Raw genomic sequence first — 15,758 nt, forward strand, 5'->3', positions numbered from 1 at the left:
CGTTCCAATCATTACAGTAGTAACTAGTATTTTTTATGCCATGTTTGATTATTTTACAATTTGTTTTCCACTATTTTCATATAATTCTCTTTAATGCTTTGTTGTGGAAATAAAGCATAACTGTCAATAACAGAAATCGGAATAGAAAAATTGTCACCCCTGCCAATATTGAAAGTTGAAACTAAGAGATCACAAATTCTCCAATTATTTGAGAAGAGACCGTAATTATCTTTCTACCCTTTTTCATCTCTGTGCGATAAATAGTTCATGTAGTACACAAATTCGGAAAGACCATGTTTTTATTATTAATATCAGGACAAATAATTTATAGAATTACCTAAAATTGAAAGTTAATACCAGAGAGCCGTTACCCTGCAATGTCAATTACAAATCACAACCCCGCGACTATACTGGGACAACCTCCGGTACTACAGGCGATGATCCATTATCTTCCGCAGTCTTTTCCTCGGTGCTAGCTGTAGTTTCACTATTCTCTTCTTCAAATCCTTGCGTGAACCTATCGTAGTTTGTGGGCTCACTACTCTTGAATGGACGAGCACCCAATACCTGGACCAGGTCTTCTTGATGGAGGACTTCCTTTTCGAGTAGCAACTCAGCAATCTGAGCCACATGTTCTCTGTGTTCCTCTATTAGTTTTACAGTATTATCATATGCCTTGGCTACCCATTCTCTAACTTCACTGTCGATAATTGCTGCTGTCTTGCTACCATAGGGCTTTGCCTCAAACGTATCTTCTCTTTGTGGGAACGAAAGGAGGCCAACCTTGTCACTAAAACCATATACTGCTACCTGAGCATAAGTCATCTTGGTGACTTTCTCCAAATCATTTTGAGCTCCGGTGGAGATCTTCCCAATCAAAACCTACTCAAAATTTAATATTCATAAGAACATTGTAAAAATCTGATTCACTAGTCAAAAAAGGGTAGAAAAGACATTAAAACATATAAAGATACACTGCCTTTTCAGTAAGGTAGTGACAACATATTGCCCATTTGCCCAACAACTAAGTATCATACGCAGAGTTGCTCCAGCGAAAGTATTTGTTCTATACAACTAGTGTCATCAAATCAAGATGTACTACTCCATTGAGCTTCTTTTTGCTGAGGTTGAAAAGTAGATAATTGGATAGGACCAACCCCATTATGAATTACTTAGGATATATATGCACTTAGACATATTACTCTGTAGAAGTTGGTGACAAGCTCATATGGAGAAGAGGTAGTGCAGATTCCTATACAGTCAAGGCAGGCTATAGGCATATGTGTGAACAGAATGGAATCATAGACTCTTGGCCGTGGAAGCTCATTTGGAGGATATATCTTCCCACAAAGGTTATTTGCTTCACTTGGACAGCCCTTAGAGAAGCCTGCTTAACTCAAGATAATCTTTGTAAAAGGAGTTTTCAGTTGGTGAATAGATGCTACCCATGCCAGCAAAACTCTGAGTCAGTCACCCACCTTTTTTTTGCATTGTCCAATGGAAACAAATATGTGGAATATGTTTCTAGCAATCCTGGGGCTTAGCTGGACACAACCTCAGGGCATTACGGAGGCAGTAGACGGATGGAGTAGATGGAAAGTTGACAGAGCCATCAAGAAAGTCTGGAAGATGATCCCAGCATGCATTTTTTGGTGTCTTTGGCAAGAAAGGAATAGCAGATGTTTTGATGGCATTTCAACTCCAATACATGCTCTTAAAGCTAAATGTCTTGTGTATCTATTTAGTTGTAGTACTCTAGGCCCTGTAAATAATGTTATTCCCCTTCTAGACTTCATTGGCTCACTTACTTTAATTTAGCCCCTTTCTACTTTTGATTCTTTTTGTTAGCTCCCTGGGCAGGTTTTTGTTATATTGTAATGGAGCTAACATTGATCCTTCTTGTAACTTTTGCATCTTCTTGATGCTTGCAATGAAGTAACTTATTTCACCCAAAAAAAAAAAAAAGAGTTGGTGCATGACTAGAAAAAACAATCATTTTCATATTATAATAGAAAGTTCCATCATGGAGCTTAGATGCCTGGTAATAGTCCTTTGCACAAAAGGTTTTCTATATGCATCCAATGTGGTGACAATGCTGTCAATAAATTAAGACTTAATGCAAATAGGGTAAACATATGAAAGCAAGAGAAAGAGTTGATAAACTTACCTGCTCAGCAGCTCGGCCACCAAGAGTCATGCATGTCATATCAAATAGCTGCTCTTTAGTCATTAAAAGGTTTTCATTGGGAACATACTGAGCAAATCCAAGGGCTGCTGTACCACGAGGAACAATTGTCACTTTAAGCAATGGCTCTGCATATTCCAAGAACCAACCAACAACAGCATGCCCAGCTTCATGATAAGCAACTGTCCGCCTTTCCAGCTTGCTTATGACCTGCAGAAACCACAAAGGTTGCTTTGAATTATCTTATATCATCCAAAACAAAAATTATTCATCCCACTCACAAGTCCTTACTAGAATCTAAAGACTGTTGGTCAGCAATTTCCAACAGCATCTACAGAAATTGAACCAAAGCATACATCACCCAGGTCAACATTCACCAAAGTTCCCTTTTTATTTTGGGTAAAAAGAAAAGATAGAGAAGCAAGAGGAAAGAAAAGGAATCGAAATGTCATCTCAACCCAATATAAAGTAAGTAGAAGGGTGCCGAAGCAGAGAACATCATGCGCGAAATTCACTGCACTTCTTTGTGGATGGGTGGGGGTGGGGGAAATGCAACCTAGACAAATAGAAGGTTAAGATCCTCCGGGTAGCAGCAAATGACAAAGCTCAATTAGCACTGACAAGATTCAGTTGGCTCCAAGAGAGTTCAAAATGAATATATGTGAACCTCTGATGTGATGACCACACAAAAAAAGGAGGGGGCTATTGGACGACAGAATATTCAAAAGAAGTGCTCGAGTGGTTCAAAGTCACATTACAATCTTGCAATATTGGACAGGTTGATTTAGTTCCTTCCAATGCTGTAAACATCTGCCCCTAAAATTTTGAAGTATCCCATCTTATGCCACAGTGGTTTACCCAGGACTCTGGAAGACGTTCACCCACCTCACAATGCTCTTCTTATTACAGCAAGAACTCAACAATTTGATCGAATTACAATACAAACCCTAATATGATTCGGTTAAATATTTTATTCATACGCATCGTAAGACAGGAAAGAAATTTACTTGCTAAAAATGGAGGTATTTTTATTAAGGTCAGATGGTGGATCATAGTATCAACATCTCAACGTCCTATGCTTTTCTAGGAGTTGTTTAGCTTTTTGGAGATTTATGCGTCAACAGAAAATATAAAGAACTTTAGTACTTTTATTTATTTATTTATTTATTATTATTTTTATTTATAATGTTGACCTGAGATGAGTTTAAATAGAGTAACATGGTATGTGAAGATTCATAAAGCCGACGCCAACTTGTTTGGGACTGAGGCGTAGTTATTGTTGTGGTTGTCGTAGCCTCCTTACGAAATGCTCACCACAACCCAAACTATATTCACTTCTCATAGCTACTAAGCAGTAGATCCATAATGTCCCAATACCGATGGAAATGGATATTGGACCAATGTACTTCTCAAGGAATCCTAACATTTTCATACTGAAACAAATGGCTTTGATATCCAAGACGCAGAATAAGATGAACAAAACATCATAGAAAATGCTGCTGTTGTAAAGAAAAGACTGAATATTTTCCTATGTTGCTATGGAAACATGAGATAAAGTACATAAATGGAAGGGGAAAAGGTGAGAAGACCAATACCTTATTCTTCTTCTCTAGACCACCAATCACCCTGTCTATCGCTGACTCAAAATGTTGCATGGTAATTATCGTACTCTCATTCCTAGCAGCAATTAGAGCAGCTTCATTACAAACATTTGCAATGTCTGCTCCAGCAAATCCTGGTGTTAGAGCAGCAAGTCTCTGTGAATAGAACCCTGCCTCCTGGTCAAGTTTCAACTTGTTCAGATAGATTCTGAAAATTTGATCACGGCCTTTGATGTCGGGTTTATCAATGCTAATCTGGCGATCAAATCGACCAGGTCTTAACAAGGCTTTGTCTAATATATCAGGTCTATTTGTGCCAGCAAGTACAACTACACCAGATGTGGTTGCAAATCCATCCATTTCTACAAGCAGTTGATTTAAAGTACTCTCACGTTCATCATTTCCTCCAGCAAAGCCTCCCTTCCCTCTTGCTCGACCAATAGCATCAATCTCATCAATGAATACTATACTAGGTGCACATTGTCTTGCCTCCTGAAATAAGCTCCTAACTCTAGATGGCCCAACACCAACAAACATCTCCATAAATTCTGACCCAGAAATCGAGAGAAAAGGTACACCAGATTCTCCTGCTGTAGCTTTAGCTAGAAGTGTCTTTCCAGTTCCAGGAGGACCCACTAGCAGAGCACCCTTAGGAATTTTGGCTCCTAACTCCTCGTACTTCTTGGGGTTCTTAAGGAAGTGGACGAACTCCATGATTTCTTGCTTAGCCTCGTCACATCCAGCCACATCCTTGAAGAAAACCTGTACCAAGAAAGTGTTGATAACTTTCCAAGAAATAATCATGAAATATCATGGCATGTATCATTTTTAAAAATTTCCATTTCAAAATGCTGCTATTTTTGAAGCTGCACAAATAATAGAAACTTATTCTCACCTTATTCTTCGCATTTTTATCCATCTTGGTGAAATTCGCCTTGCCAATATTAAATATTCCACGGCCACCTTTTCCATCAGAGCCTCCTACTCCTATGCCACCCTGCACTCTTCGTCCCATATAATAAAGGACAGCTAGAAGCAATACTGTTGGACCAAACCTCATCAGCTCTTGGAACCAATTCAATTCATCAACATATACCACAGGAACATAATTGTGAGGGTCTATTCCCCAGGCTTCTTGTGCTTCCTCAAGCTTCTCCTCAAATGACTCAACACTCCCAATGTTAAAATAGTATTTGTACTGGCCCGTGTTTCTTCCACCATTCGTACCGTTTGTAGGACCTTGAACAGTGTCATCGCCTGTTTGATTAATACCAGGTGCAGAACTTCTCACGTAAACTTTGGCCACGGATTTGTTAGCGACGACAATTCGATCAACTAGACCAGCTTCAAGTAGCTTGTTTTTGAATTCTTGGAAGCTAATCTGAAAATTTACATAAAGCGAAATAACCATGATAAAGAGAAGAAAGATTCAGAAGACAATCAACTAATAAAGATAAGATAAAATTGCTGCTCCTAGAAAATAAAAACCTGCTTAGTAGTTCATCACTGAAAAGATTCAACATATACATAAGTCACACCGTTTAATTAATTTCAGTGCTACACGGTAAAACCTTGAAAAGAAGTTCTTCGTCATCCACTTTTATTTTTATTATTACTATTGTTATCGTTATCGTTATTGTTATAAATGTCAATATAATCAATTCAAATAATGGCAATATATAACCGATATGCAAGGGATGACCAGGTGAGATAAAATAGAGGGAGTCCTGAGGTTTCCTTTCTCATTTTTGTATGTTTCTTTAAAAAGTAACAATCTTCTATCCAGTGTAGTTATCACTAAACTTGTTGATGAGTTAGATTTCAGAGTATAAGTAAAAAGTTCATTAGGAAATGCAACTGAGGTTAATGGCTCATGTATCTCATCATAGGAATTCAATTAAAATCGTGCACTGTTTTCTTGTTCTAGATATATCGCTCTACTAAGGCAAATAGCTGCTCCATCTGGATTTGCCGTACAGGACAAACAGGTAGTAAGGTCTCTAAATATAAAGCATTTGAATGAAAAAACATGAAATTATCCGTGAACCAGTATATGGTATAAGAACATCAAATCTTTCATTCATCAGTCAGACTATGTAAAAAAGACACGCTCAACTTTTCCATTATCAATATACAAGTTAATCCATTTATACGCATGGGCCGTCTGGGAGAGGGGGGAAGGGAGGAAGAAGTAATGGTTGCAGACCAATAGAACAATATTATATGAGAAAGCAGCAACTCCATTGCAGAGTTTATCAATAAATATCTAGTTACACTAAATCTAATTCCTTACTGCATTCATGGTATAACACAGTATCTCCATTGATCACTAACAGGCTCAGCAAACCTTTTTTTCTCAATCATGGTTTTTGTGAAACCTTACGTGGAGTTCGGATTTTTTTCCATGTTTTCCTAGAAAACTGAAACTTTTGAAAAATAATTTTTAGACAATAACTGTGTTTGAATTGTTTCTGGAACGAATAGTTGTTCTGTAAACAATGAAAAGCACCTGAAATCTGTTTCGGTTTATTAGGGAACTTTCTGAGTTCTTTTGCAAAAACAAGTCTCTTTATAAACCAAATATAGTTGTCATGATATAAAACATCCTTTGGGAAAAAACTTATAATCAAATGATATTCAAACCCAAAAAGAATGCAAGTGATACCTTCCACAACATTCAACACTAATGCAGAATAATTAATTTCATCACTCTGATCTCCCTCAAAACAAAAAAGTACCTAAGTCATTCAATCTTTTTGAAATGGCATTCTTCTGACAGCAATATCAGTCAATCTTTTAAATGGCATTAGGATTTTAGAAAGTGACAACATTCCAAAAGCAAAAGCTAACATGTGTTTGGAAAGAAAACAAAGTGAAACCAAATTATTTAGGTTTTGGAAACATATAGAAAATGTCATTTCAAACACCAACTCCAAAACTAATTCTTCTAAACCAACTCACCACTTCCGTCCATGAAAGTTCCAAAACCAATCCCCCAAAATCAATCCCTACCTTGAACACCCTCTATCATAGTATCCTCATTTACTAGTAAAGTTATTTGTTCTTTCATTTCCACTTCTCGGTAGAAGGCAAGCCATGATTGCAAAAAGTTGGTCCTAACATAGATATCAGCACGATCACAATCAAGTACACATGGAACTCAAACTCCATAAGGCACTAAACTCGTCCTTGAAAAGAAAGAGAAGGGGCTGAAACAATGAAAACTCGAACTGTAGAAGTGTTGGTTAAGACTAACCTCCTTCTGTTCACGAGGACCGAGAAGTGTCGATGACAGAATAAATCCAATAAATAACAAGGGTGTGAGAATATTTTGATATTGCTTCAGGAAGTCCTGAGGGTTTCCTTGCTCGCCTGTACTTTCCTCTGCCACAAAAGAAACCAAAATTAATTTTTCACCATAGACAGGCCAAAAGAGAACACAACAAGAAACGGGAAAAGAATGTGGAAGTCATGCTAGCAATTGTTACTTACCACTTGTTTCATACTCCATGATAGAGGATGCAATGATATTACATTTTTTAGACTCATAGCAACTGTGTAATCTTAACCTCCTAGAAACTCAGCACCATAAACTTCCATAAACAAAGATTACTTTCGCACTAAAGTCAATTGAATATCTCTTCGTCCACCGGAAGTGTTTAATTAGAGAGCTTCAGTTCAACTATATGCAAAATAAAGAAAACATTGTCCCTTGTTTTAAATTAATGTAAACAAATACATTTTTCTTATTCATTTAAAAGCCACTGCCAACCTTTTAAAAAGATATTTAATTTATCAGCTCATTAACTAAAGTTCTGCAGCCGCAACTCGTAATAGATCTTTTGACACAAATGAAGGGAAGAATTAAGAGTGATCCAAAAATAAGCTCTGGAAAAAATTCGTCTAAGGATATTGAAAAAAGAACAATTCGCTGAAAAGGATAAAAGAAAGAAAAACAAGAAAAAGAAAGGGAAGACTCACAGGATATTGTACTTAATCAGATTATCAATGATGCAGATTAGATCATTTTATATTTAGAGAGTAAATTCTGAAGCTGACCCTGGTTAGTTGCTAGATGAATATTAATTTCTAACTTCTAAAAGATAACTTATTTAACATGCTGTCAGCTAGCTTACCTAACTGTTCTTGCCCAGGTTTGGTTATTTATGCCATCTCGATGAGTGAGATATGCGAAAGTAATGATATCTCTCTTCTCAACATCAATAATAAATACATTCTTATCTTTTCATAAATAGAGGATTATCTGTGAAACCCTCTTAGATAACATAAAACAGCATTTTTAAAAGCGATAAGCACAGAAGAGTGACGAGATCCATGTGGCTTGAAGCGAAAAGCATGAAGTGAAGCACATGCTTCTTTGAAGTGAAGCATACATTTTGCTCAAAACTAGGAATACCAATGAATTTAATTTTGAAGGGAGTAGTATAACAATTAATTGATATTGAAAAAACAAATCAGCATCCAATCGCCAATATCAATCCAATTTCTCAAAGCTGAGATTCAATGAACTCGCAGAACGTTAATATTCTCACACTTCCCTAAACTGCATGACTTCACCCATGAAGCGATAACTCTTTGCTTCGTATTGCTTAAGAGACAAAGTGACGCCTTTTACTAACACTGACATAAATATATCAGACATTTTGCACTGTCAAATTAAGAACATATAGACGGTTTTGAAGTGAGAGTTGCTATTGACGACATCCAATTCCCAGTATAATTTTGAACGCATTGCAAAGCATGTAATCTTAACCTCCAAGAAATTCAGTACCATAAACTTCCATACACAAAGGTTGTCTTCGCAATAAGAAGGCTTTAATCCATGATTTGCATAGGCAGTGTAGAGTCACTTTTACACAGTCCTTAAGACAAAGGACCAAACAAGGGATATTGCAGAATATCAAAATCTACTTCGACACATTCAACTCAAGTAAATAAGGCGCTATTCCACTAGCTAATTTCCATCTCTATTCATAGATAGGTATTCTCATTTTCCTAAACATTTGGAATAGTATAAATGAGCTATATCTCTAACACTTTCTCTCACCAATGATTTTAGTAATCCAAAGTTCTACTTAATCATATGCAACATACTTTAGAAAACAAAAACTTAGCTCGAACTGAAATATTCCCTATATTTACACATTCTAGTAAAGTCTAATAACTTACCATAAATAATTTTATTTCATCATATGTTACTGAACATCAAATGCACAAACTGTTAATTCATTGCATTGCATACCTTTGCCCGACTCCGCCTTTTGATTGTTCCCTTTCGGGACTTCTTTCTTATTCTTCGGATAATAGTTCTCATAGTCTACAAAATCAGAACACAATAATATGAATCCATCACCAAGAAAAAAGTTTTTATTTTTTAAGAAAGAAAAAACGTGTCAAGAATTATACTTACTTTTATTCTTTGATCCTTGGCTGCAAAAAAACCTCCGGAGTCTCGGGTTTGCAAATAGTGAATCAAGTTCCGACAAATATGCCTTATTGACACCTTGTTTTCCAGCTCCAATAGATGTCAAGTAGCTTCTCACAAACCCTAACCCGCCATTGACGCGTGTAATGCACGCATTACGCGATGCCACTTCATCCAAAATCACTCTTCTCACACCAGAAACTAATTTCTGCTCAATCATATTAAAAAAACGTTTCATACTAACAATATTAACATAAATAAACGCAGAAAATACGAAAAGATTTAAAATTTATATAAATTGCAGCTTACTTTATTAATCGAAGATTTCGAGAGAGAGCGATTGATACGTGAAAGAATCATCTTTTTGATGATCCGAACATGAATTTCTGCAAAAAAAAATCTAATCCCTAAAAATTTGATTCAAATCAGAGAGGAATCGATTGAATAAAACCTAAAGAGAAATAATTTAATTTCAGGTAGCAGAGTTTGAAAAGGTAGTTTCCGTGTTTTTTTAATGTATATAGTGACCTATAATACAGTTTGCTGAGTTTGAAAAAAGGTTGAGGAAAATCAAAGGAAGTAGCACGGAGGAGGGAGAGGATAGAAGAAGTTGGAGAAAACCGGGAACAGAGACCGACTCGTTACGTGGTTAATTATGGACCGGACTTCCTTTTATGGGCTTTGTTCTGACAGAGTACTTAGGTTGTTGAGGAAGATGTTCGTGGGATAGGGTAAAAATAGTATGATGCTAGCCACTTTTGGACTGGTTTTTGAAAAGTAGCCAGTATTTAAAAATGTGTCAAAAAGTAGCCACTTGTGATGCACGCTCAGAAGATGATTCGGAATGAAGAGATTCGGGACAAGGTAGGAGTGACCCCCGTGGTTGACAAAATGAGGGAAGCGAGGCCGAGATGGTTCGGACATGTGAAGAGGAGATACACTGATGTCCCGGTGAAAAGGTGCGAGAGGTTGGCAATTGGGGGTCTAAGCAGAGTTAGAAGTAGGCCGAAGAAGTTTTTTGGGGAAAAGTGATTAGACAGGATTTGAAGATGACGCATCTTCGGCTTACTAAAGACATACCTTAGATAGAAGGATATGGAGGGTGATGATTAGGGTAGAATGTTAGTAGGTAGTCGAGTTTGGGACACCGTATCTATCCAATATTTTTCATATCAATATTATTATCATTCTCGTATTATCTTATTCTTTAATTTCTATTACTACATGTTATCTCCCTTGCTTCGGTTTTCATATTGTTTGTTGTTTTGTTGTTGTTACTGTGCTTATTTTTATTATTTTCAACATAATTTTTCATTGTTATTTTCTTTTTCAAACTTGCTGAAAAATACTTTTTTTAGCCGAGAATCTATCGGAATAACCTCTTTACCTCCTCAAGCTAGGCGAAGATCTGTGTACATGTTACCCTCCTCCGATCTCACACAATGAGAATCCATTGTAACCGCGTAAAAAAAGGAAAACAAAGAATCCAGTAATTTAGAGGAACTACAATGACTCCCTTTTAGCTAATATTTTCAATAAGTCACATACACGGGTAATTTTCAACGCAATGCAATTGATTATACCAGCTCATTCTTAAAATTTTAAGTTACTATGTTAAATTTGTTATAAAGAGTTGCATATAACTGCTTGTTAATTTTACTTGGTGGTATAAAAATTGTATATCTTGTCAACAAAACTTAAATTCTCTTTGTAAGTTGCTCTAGATTTTCACCAATCGTGAACTCGATTTATCCAGATTAAATCAAACTCCTCCTTCCCCAAGGTTATGAATTGCCAAAGAAAATCTCGACTCCAACCACTCCAATATAGCCATGATGATGTAAAATATATTGTCTCAACTCACTTCTATTGGAAAGATTAGTTAATTATTTATATAGAAAGAAATACTTCTTCTTCAGATACTGTTCTCCAACAAAACCTGTTTAATATGATTAAAAGATTTACCTGAAAGAATTTTACACATAATTGATTGTCTCCAACAAAACCTGTTTGAAATGATTAAACGTGTTTAAATGATTTCAAAAATGTTAATCCAAAGCAAAGATTTCATTTATAGTTTTCTCGGCCAAATTTCCTTCATTAACTTAATGTTTTGTTTTTCCATCTATGTCAAATAAAAACCGACTGGAGAAACAGTCGAGGATAACATCAACAGTGTTCTTCAACTATTAAAAAGACTAAAACCAATTAAACAGAAAGTCCAAGAGTTCTTGAGCTGCGAAAACACTATTCTGCAACTGATGAATTATGCAAGCAAAAGCATATTACAATATTTATTCAAGTTAGGTGAATACAAAATTCTCATATTTGTTTGTGTTGCTACAAGGGCTACATACAACATAGCAAATACTAACCATACAAGCCAGCCAGTAGAACCAATTATTAACTACTAAAACCAGCTGTTCAAACTGAATGGTTTCTTTTACAGCATTAGCATGGAAAAGTACTGCTCAAACTCTTTGTCAATGGTTAGTTTCTTGGGACCTGGCTCTGAATCTGCATCAAAAGAAAATTATGTATCATCTAAGTAAATCTTACCACATTTCTAAGCCAAATAACCACGTCCTCTATACAAACATACAAGGACCGACAAGAGGCACACACTTTTTCCCTATTTGACTGAACATGCTATAATCGGCTATAATAGGGAAAACTCACGAGATAACTAGAACTTGGACGTGCAAAGACCAAAATTTTCAGAACCTTTATCTACCTCACAACTTCAATGAGAAAGAAGGGGAAAAGAGAAACTGGAAACTAAGTTACCTTGGTTAACTGTCCATCTTCCAGATGAAAGAACATAATTATTTGGATTCACCCCATTGGAGTACAGAGTATCTTCAAGTTCCTTTTCTGTTGACAACTCAATGCCCTCATTCCTGCATTCTGCACAAGTGCAATCCCCAAGATTTCCAAATTCCAACAAGTGCTCTTCATAATCTAGTGACGGGTGGCACCCAGAACCATGATGTAGAGTATCCCATTCTCCGCCAGTAGGTGGTTGCTCCGGCCTATCAGGTGTTAATTTTGTCACTGATCTGCTCTCCAAAGAATAAAGAGCATTCTTGGACCGGTTTCCTCCCCAATTAAAAGATGAAGTTGAAGCCTGATCGGATGAGCATGATTTCAGACATCCAGGATTAATTTTAGCCTCACCAGACGTGACAGAGTCAGCATCTCCAATAAGGCTATTGCTGTCTTTCTCAGATTCTAGTTCTGAGTCATCATCTCGGCCCCTTCTATCGTATTCTGCCTTAATCATGAATGCCAAAGACTCTTTAGCCTCTGTACCAGTAGGTGAAGAACTACATTCAGCATAGCTCTGATATGAGCACATATGCTTTGGTAGAGGCATTCCCAGTTGTTCAGCTTGAAACTTTCTTTTCTTGTTAAAGTAAGCAAGGCTAGTAGGCAGTACCTTGTTCATATCAACACTGGTACAAGAGGTAAACCAGTATTAGAGTGTGACACATACATTTAGTCCAGTATGAAATAGTTTAAAAAATGAAATCATAGTTGAACTGATTCGTTCCGAAGGGTCAGAAGAAGATTGTAAATAGCAATCAAGACAAACATGCTGAATACTTTCATACTTAATTGAAGTTTGAAAAGCAGATTTGATGGAAGGAAATGCTAAATGTAACCGTAGAGAAACTTAGATTGCATTAGTTCCTCTTTTAAAGCAATGAGCATATTAAAACAACTTCGTTTAGGCATCAGAAATTACACATTTGATCACAAAAAGGGCAAAATTAACTGGCTGAACTAAGTTTTTTGAGCTACTATACACACTTCCATTGCAACGTCCATAACTGCATTTTCTTGTTCTTTTTTATATATAGAGTATACTCAATCGAACTTAAAGAGTTTAAAAGTTAAAGATTCAACACTTTGTTGAGGCTACTGTTAGTAGATTGTTTTCACATTAAGAATTGGAAGAGTACGAAAAAAAGGACTGAATCTTTTTTATGAACTTCTGTTTCTCACTTCTTCATTTTATTTATTCGTTCAAGGTTGTGTCGAACTCAAAGTTTCCTAATATATTCAGCATTTGAGGCACTAAAGGTGCGAAAGCAAACTAAGATGATTTTAGAAGATTGTTCAGTCACATGTAAACACATTTGTTTTCTTTCTTCATTGGAATTGACCTATCCTTGTAAGTGGTAAGTCTTTTGCTGATAGATCCTCTACTTTCGTCTCCATATGATATGCGCATATGATGGAAATAAACAACATGACCTACCAAAATATATCGCTATAACATTTGACAATACCAGTTAGGTGACGCAGTGAAACAGAATTCATCCGATTTCACAAACAGGACAACAGGGGTGGATGTATAGTATTAGCTATGGATTCAGCCGAACCAAATAATTTTGGCTCAAACTCTCTATGTGTTAAGAAATCTACTAAATATGTACAAATATTAAATTTCGAACTCATAAAGTTCAAATACTGGATCTGCCTCTGCAAGATAATACCCAAAATTCTAAATACTTAGCATGAAAATTATGTTATACATTGAATATAAGGGTTTCCAAAGCACAGCTTTTAATCAATTTACCCTTGTGATAACTCAGGCTAAAATCAGAAGATTAGGGCATAGTCTGCACCTCAGCTAAAATACAGATCAAACCAAGTTACCAGCAACTTGAAACATAAAAACACATAAAATACCAAATATCTAGCATATCTTATTGATGATCTATAACTTTGTCAGCTCATTCTGTGTTCAAAGTTTTAATACCTTTGACAGTATTACAGTTTACAACAAATAGGAACAAGATAGAGGAGACCCAGAAAGGATAGAACCAAAACCTGTTGATATGAGCAGAAATAATCATATCTTCCTCCATATTTCCAGCTTGAAATTAAGAAGACGAGAATTTAGATGTACGGAGGGACCATTGTGAACTTCTGGAGGAGGAAGGGAGAAGTAGATGACACTACCGACGACTATAATTATGATATACGAATATAATTGTCCTGTATAGGATACATACATGCACCAAATTAGTAAGTGGATCATAATGAGTAATTTTTTTATATACCATTTATTTTTTAAATACGGGTAATTTATAGTATGTGATTTCACATTAATTTATTACTCCCTAGATTGCGATCGAAGGAGAGCATTGAGACCTTAAAGTTATTTGTCCGTGATCTATAAGTTATAGATTAGAACAGTAAAAGTTATTTTTGATCCCTTTATCACTAAGCTATATTTTTGGATTATATTAAAAAAATTTAAAATATAATATATAAAGTAACAAAATAAATTTTGACTTATATATACACTATAATATTTCGGCGAAGAATTTTCTTCAGCCCTCCTAAAAAACCGTCTCTACCGCTAATATTTATATTAGAATAGACTATCTTACTCCTTTCAATACAGGCCTTTCTCATATACTATGTAAATACGAATATTTTGTGCATCCAACTTTCTTTTTTTTCTCCCTTGATTGCGATAAAACTAGCATATCCATATGGAATATAAAGTATAAACACATCTGTATAGTTTCTTAAATTATAATTATGGTTCTTTTACCTTATCCGAATGGCCCGGCAGTACAATAATTATCTCTCTAGTACCAAATTTATGGACTACCACCACTTGAGTTTGAGGCACGTGCATCACATCACTACTTTCTGGGTTTTTTTATTTATTTCTTCTCACCCTTAAAAAAAAAATTAATGGTACTCTATTCTCTTTAATTTATGAGGTAAAATTAAATTGAATAAAGAATGAGATTGTTTAATATTAACTATATCATGAAATTTTTATGACTATAAAATTATTATTAAAAATAAAATAAAAGGTTTCAAATAAATTATTTTAAAATATAAAAAATATTTTTAAAAAAAATAGACTAATAAGAAGATAGTGTTATAAAATGAAACATGATGGGTAGTAAATAAATCTTTGAAGGAAAATTCATCAGGAAATGTGCTGAATTGATACTCACCTTTTTCTTCTTCTTTTATTTTTTTGGTGAGCATTCGGTTCGGCCAGTTATTTTATAAAATTTGTGCCATACCAATTTTTCGGTTATTCTATTATGTATAATCAAAATTAGACTTTTCGAAACTGCTCAATCATGTCGGTTTCTCTTCGGTATCGGTAACGATACGGTACGGTAAATTTTCGGTATTTTATTTAAATGTCATATAAAAGTCACTAGTAGAAGTAAAATGCAATAACATACGTACTTTTATAGGGCTTAGCAAAACTCTCTAGATAATTTTACTATTTAAAGGGTTATGCATTAAGAAAACATGAAAGATGGCGAGAGTATAGTTCCATCAACCATTCTACAGCAGCATAAAAGAAACTAAGCAAAGACAAAGAAAATATAAATCACACGAATAGAAAGATATTAACCAAGTTGGGATCAAAGAAAGTTTATAAAAGATTAAATATTCAAAAAGATAAATCTAAATCATACGAAAGGAAACATATTCAATACATTGTAGTTTGCTACTCATAAACGCTAGAATACCT

At 35.3% G+C, this 15,758-nt stretch overlaps 2 protein-coding genes across 2 annotated transcripts; both read right to left on the bottom strand.

Annotated features, from left to right (window-relative positions):
* Window positions 1-281: 281 nt before the first annotated feature.
* Window positions 282-9,875, bottom strand: LOC104104786 (ATP-dependent zinc metalloprotease FTSH 10, mitochondrial-like). Its single transcript, XM_009612945.4, has 8 exons — window positions 9,542-9,875; window positions 9,218-9,440; window positions 9,050-9,124; window positions 7,043-7,170; window positions 4,682-5,167; window positions 3,781-4,548; window positions 2,168-2,395; window positions 282-882 (listed from the first exon to the last, which is right to left on the bottom strand). Exons 1-8 carry the CDS (start codon window positions 9,590-9,592, stop codon window positions 406-408), a joined length of 2,436 nt encoding a protein of 811 aa, XP_009611240.1. The 5' UTR covers window positions 9,593-9,875; the 3' UTR covers window positions 282-405.
* Window positions 9,876-11,482: 1,607 nt separating this feature from the next.
* Window positions 11,483-14,236, bottom strand: LOC104104785 (protein FAR-RED ELONGATED HYPOCOTYL 1). The gene is made up of 3 exons (XM_009612944.4): window positions 14,072-14,236; window positions 12,020-12,687; window positions 11,483-11,749 (listed from the first exon to the last, which is right to left on the bottom strand). The coding sequence occupies exons 1-3, from the start codon at window positions 14,107-14,109 to the stop codon at window positions 11,676-11,678; spliced, it is 780 nt and encodes a 259-aa protein (XP_009611239.1). The 5' UTR covers window positions 14,110-14,236; the 3' UTR covers window positions 11,483-11,675.
* Window positions 14,237-15,758: the final 1,522 nt, after the last annotated feature.

Source organism: Nicotiana tomentosiformis, chromosome 2, assembly GCF_000390325.3.
Source record: "Nicotiana tomentosiformis chromosome 2, ASM39032v3, whole genome shotgun sequence".
NCBI classification, from domain to species: Eukaryota; Viridiplantae; Streptophyta; class Magnoliopsida; order Solanales; family Solanaceae; genus Nicotiana; species Nicotiana tomentosiformis.